The sequence below is a fragment of the Alosa alosa genome, chromosome 13, assembly GCF_017589495.1.
Source record: "Alosa alosa isolate M-15738 ecotype Scorff River chromosome 13, AALO_Geno_1.1, whole genome shotgun sequence".
In the NCBI taxonomy this organism is placed as follows: domain Eukaryota; kingdom Metazoa; phylum Chordata; class Actinopteri; order Clupeiformes; family Clupeidae; genus Alosa; species Alosa alosa.
The window spans coordinates 23,899,948-23,916,443 of NC_063201.1; the positions used below are offsets into that span (position 1 = coordinate 23,899,948).

General features: G+C 44.0%; 1 protein-coding gene across 1 annotated transcript in view; it reads left to right on the forward strand.

Moving 5' to 3' along the window:
* The window catches only part of pals2a (protein associated with LIN7 2, MAGUK p55 family member a), a 29,714-nt gene continuing 13,218 nt past the window's right edge, over window positions 1-16,496 (forward strand). Inside the window, exons 1-6 of the mRNA XM_048261927.1 lie at window positions 1-225; window positions 5,068-5,140; window positions 12,251-12,369; window positions 12,966-13,118; window positions 14,157-14,321; window positions 14,493-14,720. Of these exons, the coding sequence (XP_048117884.1) occupies window positions 5,107-5,140; window positions 12,251-12,369; window positions 12,966-13,118; window positions 14,157-14,321; window positions 14,493-14,720 (699 nt within the window). The 5' untranslated portion in view covers window positions 1-225; window positions 5,068-5,106. The remainder of the gene's footprint in view (window positions 226-5,067; window positions 5,141-12,250; window positions 12,370-12,965; window positions 13,119-14,156; window positions 14,322-14,492; window positions 14,721-16,496) is intronic.

Sequence of the window (16,496 nt, forward strand, 5' to 3'; positions counted from 1 at the left end):
GGGCCAGGCCCGGAGCCGCTCCCCGGCCGCCAACGGTGGGAGTTCGTACTCGAGCCATCCCAACATTTTCACTGGTCTGCACGCTCAGACGTCACCGAGGGGGGCAAGTCTTTGCTTCGTGACGGGCACCAGGCGCGAGGCAACACGGGTGCTTCTTCTCCACTGCTCGTGTCACCCTATGGAGATTTAAAATTCTTTCCCGGGACGAAGTCGCGTTGGGCATTGGTAAGTCATGACGCTCGCCCCACAAAGCTATGTGAAACTATAGTGTTGCCGTTAGTTAGATGGCGCAATTACTATGTGAGCAACCAGAGCTGTCAATTAACCTTAAGTGGAGTCCAGTTCAGTGACGTTCAGGTTGGCCACCAAAGCTTGTGTTAAGCGTGGCTGCTCCGTGTGTTTGAGGACACCGCTAAACCAGCCTAATCCAGTCAGCTCGCTCGCTATTAATAACCATTTTGCTAACGTTAATTACAAACTAGTGCAATACAGATTTGTCGTTGGTAAAGTTGGCTAACCTTAAGTCAGAGTAGATATCTTCTGTTGATGAACCACCACACACAGTTGGTAACAAATGCTATGTGGGTAAAATGAATGGGATGTTATATAGCTAGTCGAACTTTAGTGGGTAAACGTCAGCTAGCTGGCATAGTTGCTTTTAGACACCAACGTTAATGAATCACGAGTTCTTCCTTAGGTCAATAACAGCTAACGTTAACATGGCCAGTGACTCGCCTCTTGCCACAGGCCAGTTCTACTCTGATAGAGGTGTTTTCCAGAATAACAGTCCTTTCAAGCTGCCGTGTCCACTTTAGTTGGCTATTGAATCTTCGGTTTAGTGCAGCTAACATGCTCAGGTGTTAGCAAGCGAGCTAACAGGAGCCCCGTGCGGAAGTTCACCTGGACATGACACGTGCTGTGAACGCTGGAAAAGCATGTTTTGTCCGCATGAACAAAATCAATCAACAGAGTTCACGGACGCAGAACCGGGACGACCTGTCAAAATTCCGAGTTAGCTAGCGAGTCAGTGACAGTTTTAAATGAAACGCCATTGTCCGGAGACCATTGGTCTCACTGCCAACCTGTCACAAACCGCGCGCTGTAACGTAACTTAAGAAAATAATGACTATTCATGTAACTGAGTTAATTGTAGTGACTTAATGGTGTAACAACATGAACAGTTAAATTCGTTAAGAGTGCAGTGTCTCTGTGAGCTGTACCACATCGGGAATTGCGCAATCGCTACTACTCTAAGCGCAGTGCATGTGTACCTCGACATTTTCTCGCTGTGATCATTTGTCAAGTTCACTAGTAGTGATTATAAGCTCTTGGGTATTTACTACTGTGCGTTTGTGTGTAGGCAACAGACACACAACGCTGTTAATTCAATCAAGTCTCATATGTTATGCCCGTCAGTCCGCTCCCGCCGTCCAGTCGCTCCTTTGTTTGTTTTGCGAGTTCCTGGGCGATCCTTTGTTTGGCGGGGTCTGGACGCGCACACCTAGTGGCGCGAGCCCCCCAGGTAAAACCTAAATAGGACATCCATCTTCCCAGTCGTTCCAGGACCGTGTCCCGGTTTGGGGAACAGAAGTAGGCGTTCATTGAAGGGGTCAAACATTATGCCCTGCGCATAGAAAGCTTCATTCATGGGCAGTTTAACAGGGGCGGTGGACAATACGGGTATTGACTTGCCCTCCGCGAAACGAGACGAACAGGAACACACACGTCTCCAGGCAAGCACCGACCACAAGGTCGTGGGCGCAAGCTCATTTCGCTGAGGGATTTGATCAGCAGGAGACCCGCCCCTTGTGTTATCTCTCTCTCTCTCTCTCTCTCTCTCTCTCTCTCTCTTCCCCTTCCCTCTCTCTGTCTCTCTCCTCCTCTCCCCCCTTCTCTGTCTCTCTCTCTCTCTCTCTCTCTCTCTCTTCCCCTTCCCTCCTCTCCCCTTCTCTGTCTCTCTCTCTCTTCCCCTTCTCTGTTTCTCTCTCTCTCTCTCTCTCCCTTCCCTCTCTCTGTCTTCCCCTTCTCTCTGTCTCTCTCCTCCTCTGTCTCTCTGTGTGTGTGTGTGTGTGTGTGTGTAAACTTAAGTCAGCACTGGCTTCGGAAACAAGTCTATCTCCAGCCCACTTTGAAACGGCGGATCTAAACCGACCAACAGTTTAGTCCCGTGCGCTAATGCAATTAACACTTTCCCTGGCACGTACATAAGGCCTGTGCCTCCACACGCTCAGGTACGCAGGTGTGCGAGACGAGATCGCTCCATCCCACCGCAAGGTCCTCATCTGCGGCTGTCTTGTCATTGCGGGGGACTCTGTGGTTCACACCAAGGGTGTGTTGGAATAGTTACTTGTTGCACTAATTCAACATGTTGGGTGTGTGTGTGTGTGTTCAACATGTTGGGTGTGTGGGTGTGAATCTGCTGGTGGGTTTGTACCTGTGTGCAGCTAATGTAAAAATGTAAATCAGGTTTATAGACACACACACACACTCACCAAGTACACTTGCATATACAATGAATTTGGTCTCTGCATTTGTCCCATCCGTGAATTAGTGAACACGCAGAGCACACAGTGAACACACAGTGGAGTGGAGGGCTGAGAAGTTGATCAGCACTCTACCCTTTTATATACAGTCAATGTAGAACTCTTTTGTGTGTGTGTGTGTGTGTGTGTGCATGCGTGCATGCGCCTGTGTGTGTGTGTGTGTGTGTGTGTGTGTGTGTGCACTCAATATACTCAGTGTGTGTGTGAACCAGTGTGTGTGTGAACCAGCACACAATTTTACTCACTGATGGGAACCAACACTGTTACCTCAGAGAACAGGCACGGCACACACTGTTACCTTGTAGAACCGGCACGGCACACACTGTTATGTACCATATAGAACCAGCACACACTGATTTTTAGATATAGAACCGCCATGCACACTGTTATGGGGAACTGGCTCAACACACACTGTTACCTTATAGAACCGCCAGGGCACACACTGTTACTGTACCATATAGAACCGGCACACACTGTTACTGTACCAGAACCACCACGGCACACACTGTTACCTTGTAGAACCGGCACGGCACACACTGTTACCTTGTAGAACCGGCACGGCACACACTGTTACTTTGTAGAACCGGCACACACTGATCTTAGAGAACCAGCACACACTGATCTTAGAGAACTGATATGCACTTAGGGAGCTGGATTGATTGATTTTGATCCCATTGATGTAGGTTTCTCTGCCTGGTTACATAAGTGTGTGTGTGTGTGTGTGTGTAAATACAATACAATAAGTTTGATTAGAATTTCTCTTACCTGAAAAGGTGTGTGTTTGGTCTGTATGGCAGACTGTGCAAGTGTGTCTGGTTTTCCAGGTGTGTGTGTGTGTAAATGCAATGCTTGATATTAGGGTTGCAAAATTCCGGGAATTTTCAAAGTTGGAAACTTTCCATGGGAATTAATGGGAATAAACTGGAATTTTTTAATATGGCAAGTTAGTCTATAACCGGGAACTTAAATGTAGTGGACAAAAGCCCATCTTGCAGCATAATATTAGTTAAAACAACCAGATTTAATGCAATTTCAGTCAAATTTCTACCCTGCACATATGTCCATCACATGCACACAGCAATCAGCATAGGCTACTAGAGATAAAGGAAACCTATGGTGCGTTCATGTGCATGGGGAAAAAAATTCCAAGTGAAAACGTCATCTCATGTGGGCTGTAATTTCTTTGAATTTCATTGAATTTTAATTCTACTTCTTTTAATTCAAATTCGAATTGTAATTCTAGATCCTGTTTTTGACCTCAATTCAAATTCAAGAAAATTGAATTGGAATTTAAGAAGTCATTCTCAATTCAATTCTGTATTTTGCGCAAGCCTGGTATATGTCTCTATATGGATATGATATGTATATGTCTCTATGGATATGCGACTGCAGTCGGCATTTAGCCTACATTACCCACAATGTTGCTTTCAGGTTCACCTGAACACACGACTGGCAGAACGGTGTGATTAAAATTATAACATAGGATGGCAAAGCTGCAATAAAGGCGGCACGCTCTCCACTTTCTTTTTTACCCTGAACATAAACTGATAGCCATAAACTGATTTAGCCTATTTTGCTATTTACTTCTCAAGATACTTTGGAAACAAAAGTAAACAACTAGCCACTGAAATACCCCAATGCAAGTAAACAAGTAGCCACTGAAATACCCCAATGCAAGCTGAACACACACACACACACACACACACACACACACACACACCAATGCTTATTTTGTGCTTTTGCAGTGCCGTCTGTCTGTTTGTTTCATTTCGGTGAGCAGAATCCTCTGGTGCGGACGTGGATGGTCTCAAGTGTTATACAAATGAGTGTGAACACACACACACACCAGTGTTTCCCATACATTGACTTATTTGTGGCGGCCCACCACAATATCAACATTGAACACCACACAATGATTAAATCTGGTTAGCATCATAACCACGCTGCGCTAATTTGCTAAAAACTGTTGCATTCAAGTTAATTCTGCACACACACACACAACGCGGATGGTCTCAAGTGTTATACAAATGAGTGTGAACACAAGAGATCTGATATGGGACACTCTCAGACGTAGATGTAAACACGCAGTCCAAAAAATCGTACAAATCCGAACTGTGCATCAAGGCCTGCCGGTGTAAACGCAGCGAATGTGTCTCACTGGAGGATCCCTTTAGAAGAGACAGGAATGCAAAAGATCATGCAATTAAAAAATAAAAATAAACAACTCAAAGTAATCGTGATAAAAACAGTGTAGACTGATTACCTGAACAGATATGTCTAACTGCCTGCTGAGAAAACCATAATAATGGTGTGTATGTGTGTGTGTGTGTGTGTGTGTGTGTTTACTGACAGTGGTTTCTGCTGCCTGGCAGGTGTGTTATGTCAGGTGTGTGTGTTTCTGCTGACTGTCAGGTGTGTGTGTGTGTGTGTGTGTGTGTGTGTGTTTACTGACAGTGGTTTCTGCTGACTGGCAGGGGTGTGTGTGTGTGAGTTTATTGACGGTGGTTTCTGCTGACCCTGGCAGGTGTGTGTCGTGTCAGGTGTGTGCTGCTGGTGTTGAAGCATGGTGACAGTGGCCAATGCCAAATCAGGAGCAGGTAAGCCTAGGGATGCCAGCAACACACACACACACACACACACACACACACACACACACACAAAGAGCAACAGCAAACAGCAAATACACACGTTTCAACAGTAAACGCACACAGACATTCTAAAACAGCAGCAACAAACATTCAAACACACACACACACTCTCACACTCTCACACACACACACACACACATACAGCAAGCACATTCTCTGTAGCGAGAATCTTAAGTCAGGAGGACAGTGCGCTGTTTGAATATTGAGCTCGTCTGTAGTTTCTCTTCACCCAGAACGGAGTTTGTTTTACAGACCAATTTCAATGTCTTAAGACACACACACACTGTGTGTGTGTGTGTGTTGGCATACACCGCATGAGGTGTGCGTGTGTGCGTGCGTCTCATGTATCATTCCTCCCTCATGAGGGTGTGTGTGTGTGTGTGTGTGTGTGTGTGTGTGTGTAAATCTCACACATACGATCGCTCTTACAGACACACACAGCAGAGACACTAGGGGTGTCACAATTCTCCAAATCCTCGATTCGATTTAATTTTCGATTTTAAAGTCACAATTCGATTCTATTTTCGATCTCTTTTTAATATTACTATTAATACATTCCTTATATGTTTTTTTTTTTGGCCTTTTCCTTTTCTATTTCGGAGGGCTTTTATTTTGAAACTGTTCCAACCGCGAGGATAGCCTGGGTGTTCCCATGCTGCCTTGCGCGCGATTTGATTCACGCTGCTAAGGCAGCCTGGAGACCATGGAGCAAATTTTCGCCTGAGATAGGGAACCAATCACAGAACAGGGGGGAAAGCAAGACGATGATGAGCTATGCACAGACGATTTGATAGACATCCGTGGCACCCAATAAACGGATCTGGGCATTTTTTTCAAATACGAGAAAATGAACGTTTGGTTCCCAGACCACGTCTCATTGAGAAGTGGTGGCGCTAGCCAGGCTACCGCGAGGATGTAATTTAAACAGAACAAACATTAGGCTAAACAGAGAGGTGAACATAGTGAAATGAAACAACACAGAATGATAATTCGATTGTTTTAGCACACTCCGAAGAGGTTAGTGTTCATGGAATATGTAGGCCTACTTATCAATGTGCATTTTAAGCCTTAAAGTAATATTGGGGCTGTAACTACAGTAGATCATTTTTTCACTTGCTAAATTGAGTAGGCTAAGTTAGTGTAAATTGATGTGAATGAACAACAAAATACTTCCACACCGGTGATTTCAGAGTAGCAAGAGGGGCTTCGATTTCGGTAGGTTGATGTGTATTTTAACTGGCTGCAGATTAAAATGAGAGGAGTGTTGACGCAAACAGCACATGTTTGTGCGTCTTGGCATAGTGCTGGACGTGACATTGGGGGTGTGGCTGCATCGTTGATTCTACTTTTGAGTTCGAAGTTCAAGATTCAGACTGGGAGTTTTTGTAGTGTTGGAGACGCAGAGCATATCGGCAAGCTGTCGGTTGGTGCGTTAAGTTTGCCTTGCGCTAAAGCAGTTCCTGCGCAACTTCATTCATTTTCCTGGACACAAACCCACAAGGATCATTAAAGTGTAGTTTCACCAACTGGCAGGTCAGCATCACTTATTACATTTTCCAAATGTGCACCGAAATGTGTCCAATAGGCTACCCATGCCTTCCGACATTCACCCTTCCGATTATGGAGCGCAAAAGTTTAACTTGGCCCACAACTGCAGAACCCGCGTTAAAATAAAAAATTACATTTGGGATTCTCAAAGAATTAGAGCCCGACCGATTTATCGGCGGGCCGATATTATCGGCCGATATTAGGCATTTTCCAAACTATCGGTATCGGCATTTATAATGGCCGATAAATGAATATTTTAAAAATAAAAACAGACGAAACACCCTTCAACCATGTCATGAGTGTTGGCGTTGTATAGTTTGTCCACCAGAGGGCACTCTACACCGTCCCTGCTGGCAACACTTTCGTGTAACGCGCCCACACATCCTGCAACCTGCTGATCCAGCCAGAGTCGGGCAGAGAGAACCAGTTATCCGCAAGTGAGATCAGTGAAGTGTGTTCATGGTGATTTGGTCACGAGACATACATTGCTTGAATAACAATTAAAAGAACATCCCCTTTACGTTGTTACAGTGTAGTTGACTGTCTGTCCTTTTAACTTTTGAAAATGTGACTGAAGATGTATTTCTTTAATAGCGTGACAGTTATAGCAGTGAGACGTATCATCTCTCCCCGGTCTTTCAACATAAATACTGCATTCATATGCTAGTAGCCTAGTAATGCCAGAAATTACCGTTTATAGGCCTCTTAGAAATGGTTGTTGCATCTTGCATATTATTTAAATGCGCACTCAATCGCGCATCCATGCAGGCAAAACGTAGGATTCAAATGTGGCGACGGCACACAAGTTGAAAAAGACTTTCACAATGCACTGGCAGTGATGGCCTACAGTTAATGTGAATCGCGGACAATAACTAAAGAAAGGAATTTGCACCTCCATTCACCAATTAAAGGCTGTAGTAGGCCTAGTGTTTCTACATGTTGTTGGCACAAAACGTCATTTCTGTCAGAAGCCAGTCTATAGCCTAATGCAGGGGGTAACGTGAGTCAGACAGAAGAGGGGCCTTAGTAGCCTATTCCTGAATCCTGTCCCTTTCAAACTACGTTAAAATTATGTGAGTAGCCACCAGCATAATACAATCTAAATTAAAAGACAAAATCTTATTAGGTTATAGGTCCAAACCTATGACTCTAAGCCTTAGTTAAAAAAAGAATCTTCAGGTGTACAGTAAGTAACAAGTCAAAGAACCACATTCTGTGAAATATAGAGCTTAACAAAGATACTTTAGTTTGTAATTTATTTTAAAGTATACATTTTGAAGACAAATGGAGTCATACCACAGGTCCAGGGATGGATTACTGAATGGGCCTATGGGCCTACTTCAGGGCCCAAGAGCTCAGGGGGCCCTGAAGCCCAAGCCTCTGTGTGAAGTAAAAAAATCTTCCATGGGAGAATGCCTCAGGACCCCTCTATCTGGAGGAGAGGGGGGGGGGGGCATCTCTGCCCAGGGGTTCATAATCCATCCATGCCATGCTATGTCCGTCAAATCTTTGGAATACCCTAATTGACTGACTTACCTAACGACTTGTTTGTGATTTTTAATAATATTTTTTGCATGGTAGGAAATGTATTGAAATTCTGTTTGGGGGTCCCTCAGACCCCACCACAGATTTGGTCCCCCCCAATGTTGACATCATGACTACGGCCTTGATATAGCCTAGTCTAGTGTAACGGATGCCAGCTAGCTTAGCTGTGCTTGTGGAACGTTGGTAAACCTCCGACGCCTCAAGAGTGCTGCTGGCATGCGAGCCAGCAGAATGGAGTTTTAAATAACAAGATGCATCGGTTCATTTATGCTTAGCTTAGGAGAACGAGTCATTGAAAACTCAAATTTGATTCTACAAAGGCAAAGTAAGTAAACTCCAAACTGTAGGCTATTGAGTGCAGAGCAGACCTAAATCATAGCGAGAACTCCAAGAATCAAAGGAAGTGTTCACCTACAGTACAGATGCCTCTCCAAACGCAGAAACGAAGCGCTATCACGCCATTACGTTAAGACATGTTAAGAAAAAAATATTCATATTTTGCTGTAATCCAATGACACGAAAAAAAGTAATCCACAGCGATGCGTAGGCCTAGATGCACAAAATTCATTCACCAGCCAGTTGCAAACAGGTGAACAAGGCTTCGCCACTTTGCTGTTTAAACAAAGTGGAATAAAAAGTCTAAATCTACACACAACGCTAAATCAGTTAGTAAGCTGACAGGACATTTATATACATGGCATTTAGGCAACCTTTATTGCAACGTTGGCACGGCAAGATGTCCATACTAGTGCAACAGTAATTTTCGTTTTTTGCGTCCTGCATGCCTTAGGTTGGCCGTAATGTCACTTTCAATGTAATGTGAAAGATCGCAAGAGAAGAAAACCTGGCTGCTCCCATCATCAACCGCAGCCCGTTCCTTATATTGTTGTTTTGTGTTATTTAAATTATTTTTAAAGTATCTGGTCAGACGTATTTTTTACTAATTTTTGAAACAATGCAATTACCCGTTTCCACCAGGGGGGGCAGTGCTCCCCCTGCCCCCCCACTAACTCTGCGTATGCCTGAGGGGGCACTAAAATCTATTGTTTAATGTAAATGTTTATTTTGGTGTTCCCAAAACACCTGTGTGACGGGGCTAGTAGCCACCGTCTCGGCAGCCAGGCGCTGTTTACTATGAGAGACATTTAAATGTGTGCATGCTATGATTTCTGGGTTTTAATGATTATTTAGGCTGTTCATATACTTTTTGGTTAGGCCAAAGTTCAGCTGATATGCTAAATCTTCATTAGATGTTGTCTAGATGCGTAGACTTATTTATTGGCTGTGTTACTGTAGCTTGTTTCTGTGGGTATCCTGAAACACCCCTGTGCTGCTATGAGGCATTGGTTTGATCCAATTACAGGAGTGAAATCAGGCCCTATTTAAACCCATGCCTGTAGGTGCTTGGGAGAGAGCTGCAATTTGAATAGGCATAAGTCTTGAGAGCTCGTCTCATGTGTGTAGCCCAAGTGACTAGCTGTGTAGTCCATTGCGCTAATCTTATTATTAGAATATTTTTGTATATTGTATTGTTTTGACTATCAAGTCTTTTGTTTTTCTTTCTTTATTGAGAAGTATTTTATTTCTCCTTAGTGCTTTATTCACATTAACTTACTTTATCGTTGCCTTATGTTGGCCTTATTTGGGGAATAAATCCCATCTTCCACCTTGAATCTCTGAGTGCTGTTCCATCTACCTCACAACCGCCCGACACATCTACCCTTAACAACCTGTAACTTAATGCATTTATTCTGTGAATGGGACTTGGTACAATATTGGTACTTTACAAATTAAATGTCCATATACTTAGCTATTTCCACATAGATTTTTATGGTCCTACTAGCTACCCCACATACCATTTCAGTTGACTGAAAATGACACAAAAATATAAACACGCCTTGTTTTATCCTTATTATTGTCATGGTCATTTGATGTGGAGACTTCAAATTGTGGGAAAACATTAAGAAACTGATGTATTTGAAGAGGAAATAGTGACTGATACCAAATGAAAAAAAAACTGTTTTTTAATACCCTCAATATCACACTAGGCCATTTTTTCTGAAATCTAGGGCCCTTTTCGAAACTCAGGAGACATTTAGTACAGACTTTAAATTGTTTACACATGTTTTTTTGAGTTGGTCTTCCACCCTAGAAAATTTGAGGAGGCTAGTGATCATATTTGTCAAGATATTAATGCCCAAACATGGCATGTGTTTTTCAAGCTGTAAAAATGAAAGAATTTCAGGGTCTGAAAAAGATATGAAGACATAAGATTTGCACAGAAATATTTCACAGGGCTTGTTTTTAGGACCCATTAATGAGCCATTCATGATGTAGACAAGGTTTGAACAAAATCTGAGGCAGTGCAGCAACAACCTTATCTGATTTGACATGGAATGACTCCTACATTAAACACACACTCTCACTCACAGACATACAACCACACACTTACTCTCACACACTCTCTCTCACACGTGTACAATAGACACACACACACACTCCCTCACTCACAAACATACACCCACACTCTGTCACTCACAAAGTAAATCACTTAATCACAAATACACAATCTCTTTCTCGCTCTATCACTCACACACTCTCTCTCTCTCTCTCTCTCTCTCTCTCATTATATCACACACACACACACACACACACACACACACACACAGTATCACCTTCGCTCCAGTTGCTACCTAACCCCATTGCTGTGACCAGAGAGGGGTGTGGAAAGGCTGCACCTATTAATCACCGACTGTGTGTGTGTTAGTGTGTGTGTGTGTGTGTGTGTGTGTTAGTCTGTGTGAGAGAGAGTCTGTGTGTGTGTTAGTCTGTGTGTGTGTGTGAGAGAGAGTCTGTGTGTGTGTGTGTGTGTGTGTGTGTGTGTGTGTGTGTGTGTAGTCTGTGTGAGCATCAACACACCAAATTTATGTAAAAAATAGTAGGGGTGTCACTATTTCGAAATCGATCGAAATTATATCTCCGTCTCGAACTTCAAAGGTAGAATCGACGATGTAGCCACACCCCCAATGTCACGTCCAGCATGTAGCCTATGCCAAGACGCAAAAGCACACACACACACACACACGTTAATCTGCGGTGTCAACAGGCTGCAGCCAGTTAAAAAAAATGTGTACCGAGTTTGAGCGTTCTCTGGGATATGTTTTCATGCTAATCGAATGTGACCAGTTTTATCACAAACCGCTAATTAGCCTATTACGTTAGTCTTAGGGGCACAGAGTAAAGTAAAAAGAAATCGCTATTTCTATACCACTAACAAGGCTCAAATAGCACCACACTTTGATGGTAACATAATGAGGGTCCCTACATGTAAACCGAAGCATTGAGAACTTTATAAGTGTCCCAGGAAACGGTCGAACTCGGTGCACATGTGTTATTAACCCCTAGGTCCATTTTGCACCGACATTGTCCTTTAAGGCATAAAATGCACATTGATAATTGCAAATTCCATGAACACTAACCTTGGGTCTCTTCAGAGTGTGCTGAAACAATCAAATTATCATTCTGTGTTGTTTGATTTCACTATGTTCACGTCTGTGTTTATTCTGTTTACAATCTCACCCCGAAAAGCCCCGAAAACAGAATAGGAAAAGACCAAAAAAAGTAAACAACATAAGGAATGCATTAATAGTAATATTAAAAAAAGATTGAGAATCAAATCGAATCGTGACTTTAAAATCTAAAATTAAATCGAATTGAGGATTTGGAGAATCGTGACACCCCTAGTAATTTATGTGTGTGTTTGTGTGTTAAGCATCTGTAATTTTTGTAGGTGTTTGTGTGTTGAGCATCTGTAATTTGTGTAGTTGTGTGTGCTGAAGGTATGTGTGTGTGTGTTTGTTTGTTTGTTGACTGTATCAATTCATTTGTGACTGTATGTTTGAAGGATAATACGCTTGTGTAGAGAAGTCCCAACATCATGTGAATGACGTGTGTGTGTGTGTGTAGCCATGCAGCAGGTGCTGGATAACCTGCACGAGCTTCCTCCTTCCTCTGGAGCCAAAGACATCGACCTCATCTTCCTCCGCGGCATCATGGAGAGCCCCATCGTACGTTCACTGGCCAAGGTACACACACACACACACACACACACACACACACACACACACACACACACACACACACACACACACACACACACACACACACACACACATCCACCAGTGTGACTGACGTCTTGTACCAGCTAAGCTGCTGGTATCATTCTATTTGAAATGCCCTGAACTTTACATGTGTGACATGTTCTGTGTGTTTGTTTGAAAGAGAGAGAGAGTGTGTGAGTGTGTAATCTAATACATCACTGTGACCTGTGACCACACAAATGCTTGGGGTGTGAAAACCTGACGGACTTAAGTGTGTGTGTGTGTGCGTGTGCGTGCGCTAATGTATGGCATTCTGTGTGTAAAGTCACAGGTCGATGGGCTGGCTATAGAATGAAAGGTTTTCCGTGTGTGTGTGTGTGTGTGTGTGTGTGTGTGTACACGTGTGTCTGTGGCTGTGGCCAAAATGTGTATGTTGATTACTGTATGTATCATGAATGTCTGTTTATGGGTTGCGGATATGGATTTAAGTGTGTGTGTGTGAGATTCATGTTTGTTCATGTGTGTGTTTGTGTGTGTGTAATTCTTGTGTGTGTGTGTGTATGTGTGTGTTTGTTGGTTAGGCCCATGACCGTCTGGAGGACGTGAAGCTAGAAGCAGTAGGGGACAATAACCTGGAGCTGGTGACCGGCATCCTGTCCGACATGAGTGGGCTGGTCACCAAGGATGACAGCGCTGCGGAACTCTCCAGAATCCTCACAGAGCCGCACTTCCAGGTGAGACGAGCGCACACGCACACACTGAAGCGTTCCGTTTGCGTTGCGTCTGCTGCAACAATTAGCTTCCACTATAATTAATGGAAGTAGCTACACCAGACCTGATGGCGGCGCGTACGTTCGAAAAAAAATAGACCATTAATTTAAACGGAACGCTTAAGTTACGCACCTGGTGTAGCTCATACCTGAGAGAGAGAGAATGTGTGTGTCTGTCTGTGTCTTGTCTGGGAGAGAGAGAGAGAGAGAGAGAGAGAGAGATCTGGTGGGTGTGTTAAGAGCTTGTGTTGTATGCTGTTGTCTAACTGAAGGGACCTCACTGGGCCAGACAAACAGCTGGCTCTGATGGCTCTCTGTTCTCCTCTCTCTCCCTCTCTCTTTCTTTCTCTCTGTCTCTTTCCCCCTGGTTAGCACTGGTTAGCCCTCTGGACTTGTAACCGGAGGGTTGCCGGTTCGAGCCCCGACCAGTGGGCTGCGGCTGAAGTGCCCTTGAGCAAGGCACCTAACCCCTCACTGCTCCCAGAGTGCCGCCGTTGAAGCAGGCAGCTCACTGCGCCGGGATTAGTGTGTGCTTCACCTCACTGTGTGTTCACTGTGTGCTGTTTGTGTTTCACTAATTTACCGATTGGGTTAAATGCAGAGACCAAATTTCCCTCACAGGATCAAAAAAGTATATATACTTATACTTACTTATACCTCTCTCTCTAGTCTCTCTCTCTCTCTCTCTCTCTCTTTCTCTCTCTCTCTCTCTCCCTCTCTCTCTCTTTCTCTCTCTCTCTCTCCCTCTCTCTCTATTTCTCTCTCTCCCTCCTCTGTCTGTCTGCTGGTTAGTTTATATGAACACACCTGACCCAGCCATAGAGGGTTTAAGAACACATGATTTATATGATGGTTTAACCTGCGTATGACCTGCACAGGATTCTACTGTGAATTATTGCTCTGTGTTAGTCACATTACGTTATTACTCAGTGTTAGTCACATTACGTTATTGCTCAGTGTTAGTCACATTACATTTTTCATCTCTCTCTCTCTCTGGTCCAGTCCCTCCTGGAGGCTCATGACATGGTGGCGTCTAAGTCCTACGAGGTTCCGAGCCTGGCGAGTGTTGCAAGTGATCTGACCAATCATGATGTGCCGGCCCTGCCTGCCGCCCCTGCTGACACCATACGAGTCATCAGCATCCACAAGAAACCCGCGGAGCCCCTGGTCAGTGTGTGTGTGTGTGTGTGTGTGTGTGTGTGTGTGTGTGTGTGCAGTTTTACTACATAAGATTAGTAACCAAGGAACAACAACACCACCAAACTATTTTAGAATTAACCAATTTATGCAGATGGTGTGTGCGTGTGCGTGACTGCATGTGTCTCTGTGTGTCCTCAGGGCGTGACGTTCCGCATGGAGCAGGGGGACCTGGTGATCGCCCGTATCCTGCACGGCGGGATGATTGACAGGCAGGGCATGCTGCACGTGGGTGATGTCATCAGGGAGGTCAACGGCCACGAGGTGGGGGAGGGGCCAGAGGAGCTCCAACGAATCCTGAGAGAGGCCAGCGGTGACGTCACACTCAAAATCCTTCCCAGCTATAGAGACATGCCCTCCCCTGCACAGGTACACACACACACACACTATTATCTCACCCACACATACCTCATGTGCTCAAGGCTAACGCTATAAAAATTTAACATCACAATTACAGTGACCAAAATGATCACGGTTATCGGTATTATCGCAGCAATATTTAAATGTGCTGAAAATGTTTCCCGTTTCCACGTGACGTTAAGCACTGGACTGAAACACGTAACTTGTCTGGTAGCCGTGCTAATAAAATTGATAATGTGCAGTTCCTTCCTCCCAAACTGTGTTAAAATGGTGTATTTAACAGACAGAATTTCAAAATGTCAAAATTATCTGCACCCCCTCTCACTAAACACTTCCAGTATCTCTGTAGCTCTTGTAAAGTATGAACTTGCACAACACTGCCTACAGATCATAGCCTACCTTAAAGGAGAATTCCAGTGTGATATTGACCTAAAGTGTGTTGAAACATGATACAGAGTGTGAGCATTATGTCTCATAGCTCATCTCGGCTTGTCCCCTGCACTCAGAAATCTGGCTAGTTAGCCGATGCTACCAACAGTTTTTTTTTAGATGGGGTGCCTCGGGCATCGGCTTAGCCATGCAAATAAATCACTGTTTTACACCATTTACGAGGCTCAAAGTAGCTCCATACTTCATTGGTAGACTTTCGAGGGCCTTGACATTTACAACAAGAAATTGAGAACTTTGAAAAAGCACTGGTACTTTACTTACAAGACAATTTATACAGACAGTATCTTCACAGACTTGAATTTAGTCACGATAAGTCGAGCGACGAGTATGAATGAACAGGTATGATAAGGGATCAGATTCTAAAAATAATTCAGTATATTATATATATCGCCAGTGATGTGAATGATTAGCATTGACACTATTTAATATTACTGGTGGCGATAAGGTGGTAAGGGCCCCCCAAATCAAATTCCATCAGGGCTTGGGCCGGCTCTGGACTACAGTAAATGGCCTGTGTGATTGGGATGTGGATTGCTTCATTTTGATTACATTTATAATGAGTATACTATGTGGTATATAAGATTGTAGTGTTACAATGTAATACAGGCAGTCGCAAAGAAAATAGGTATGCTTCCTGCATGACCCATTCCGAATTAATATTCTCTGATATAATAAATACAACACACTGGGCTTGGCAAGAAATTTGGCAATACTACTTTCACACAAGTGATGGCACCCCCTGTTAGCAACACAAACTTGAGAGGTTCAAATCAGCAAATCAACTATTATTTGTTGCTGTGTATCCACATCATCACTCACACTAGCAGCCATGTGTCACCATGAGCCATGTGTACCAAATGAAAGCTGCAGGTTGAAAGCTGTGTGTGTGTGTGTGTGTGTGAGGAGAAAAGACACATAGGCACTAGACATGTATCTTATTGCAAAACAACACTGTCAACCAACACAGTGGTTTCACAAACTACCCACAATCCCCAGCACATCAGCGACTTCACAAACTACCCACTATCCCCAGTATATCAGCGACTCTACAACCTACCCACAATCCCCAGCTCAGTGGTCAGGTTGGCTGTGTGACAATGTAGGCCAGACTTCCAGCTCATCAATCAGAGAGGGGGGGGGGAGAAGAGAAGATGGAGGGCACAGAAACAGTGAAGCGAGAGAGAGAGAGAGGGAGAGAGTGTGTTGGGGGGTTCATCTTAGTGTGAGTGTGTGTTATATATAGAGACGGAGAGTAAGCTAAGTGGAACACTGCTGTGGACACTTTAGTCCTGGTTGTGAGTGTGTGTGTGTGTACTGTTGTGAGTGTGTGTTTAT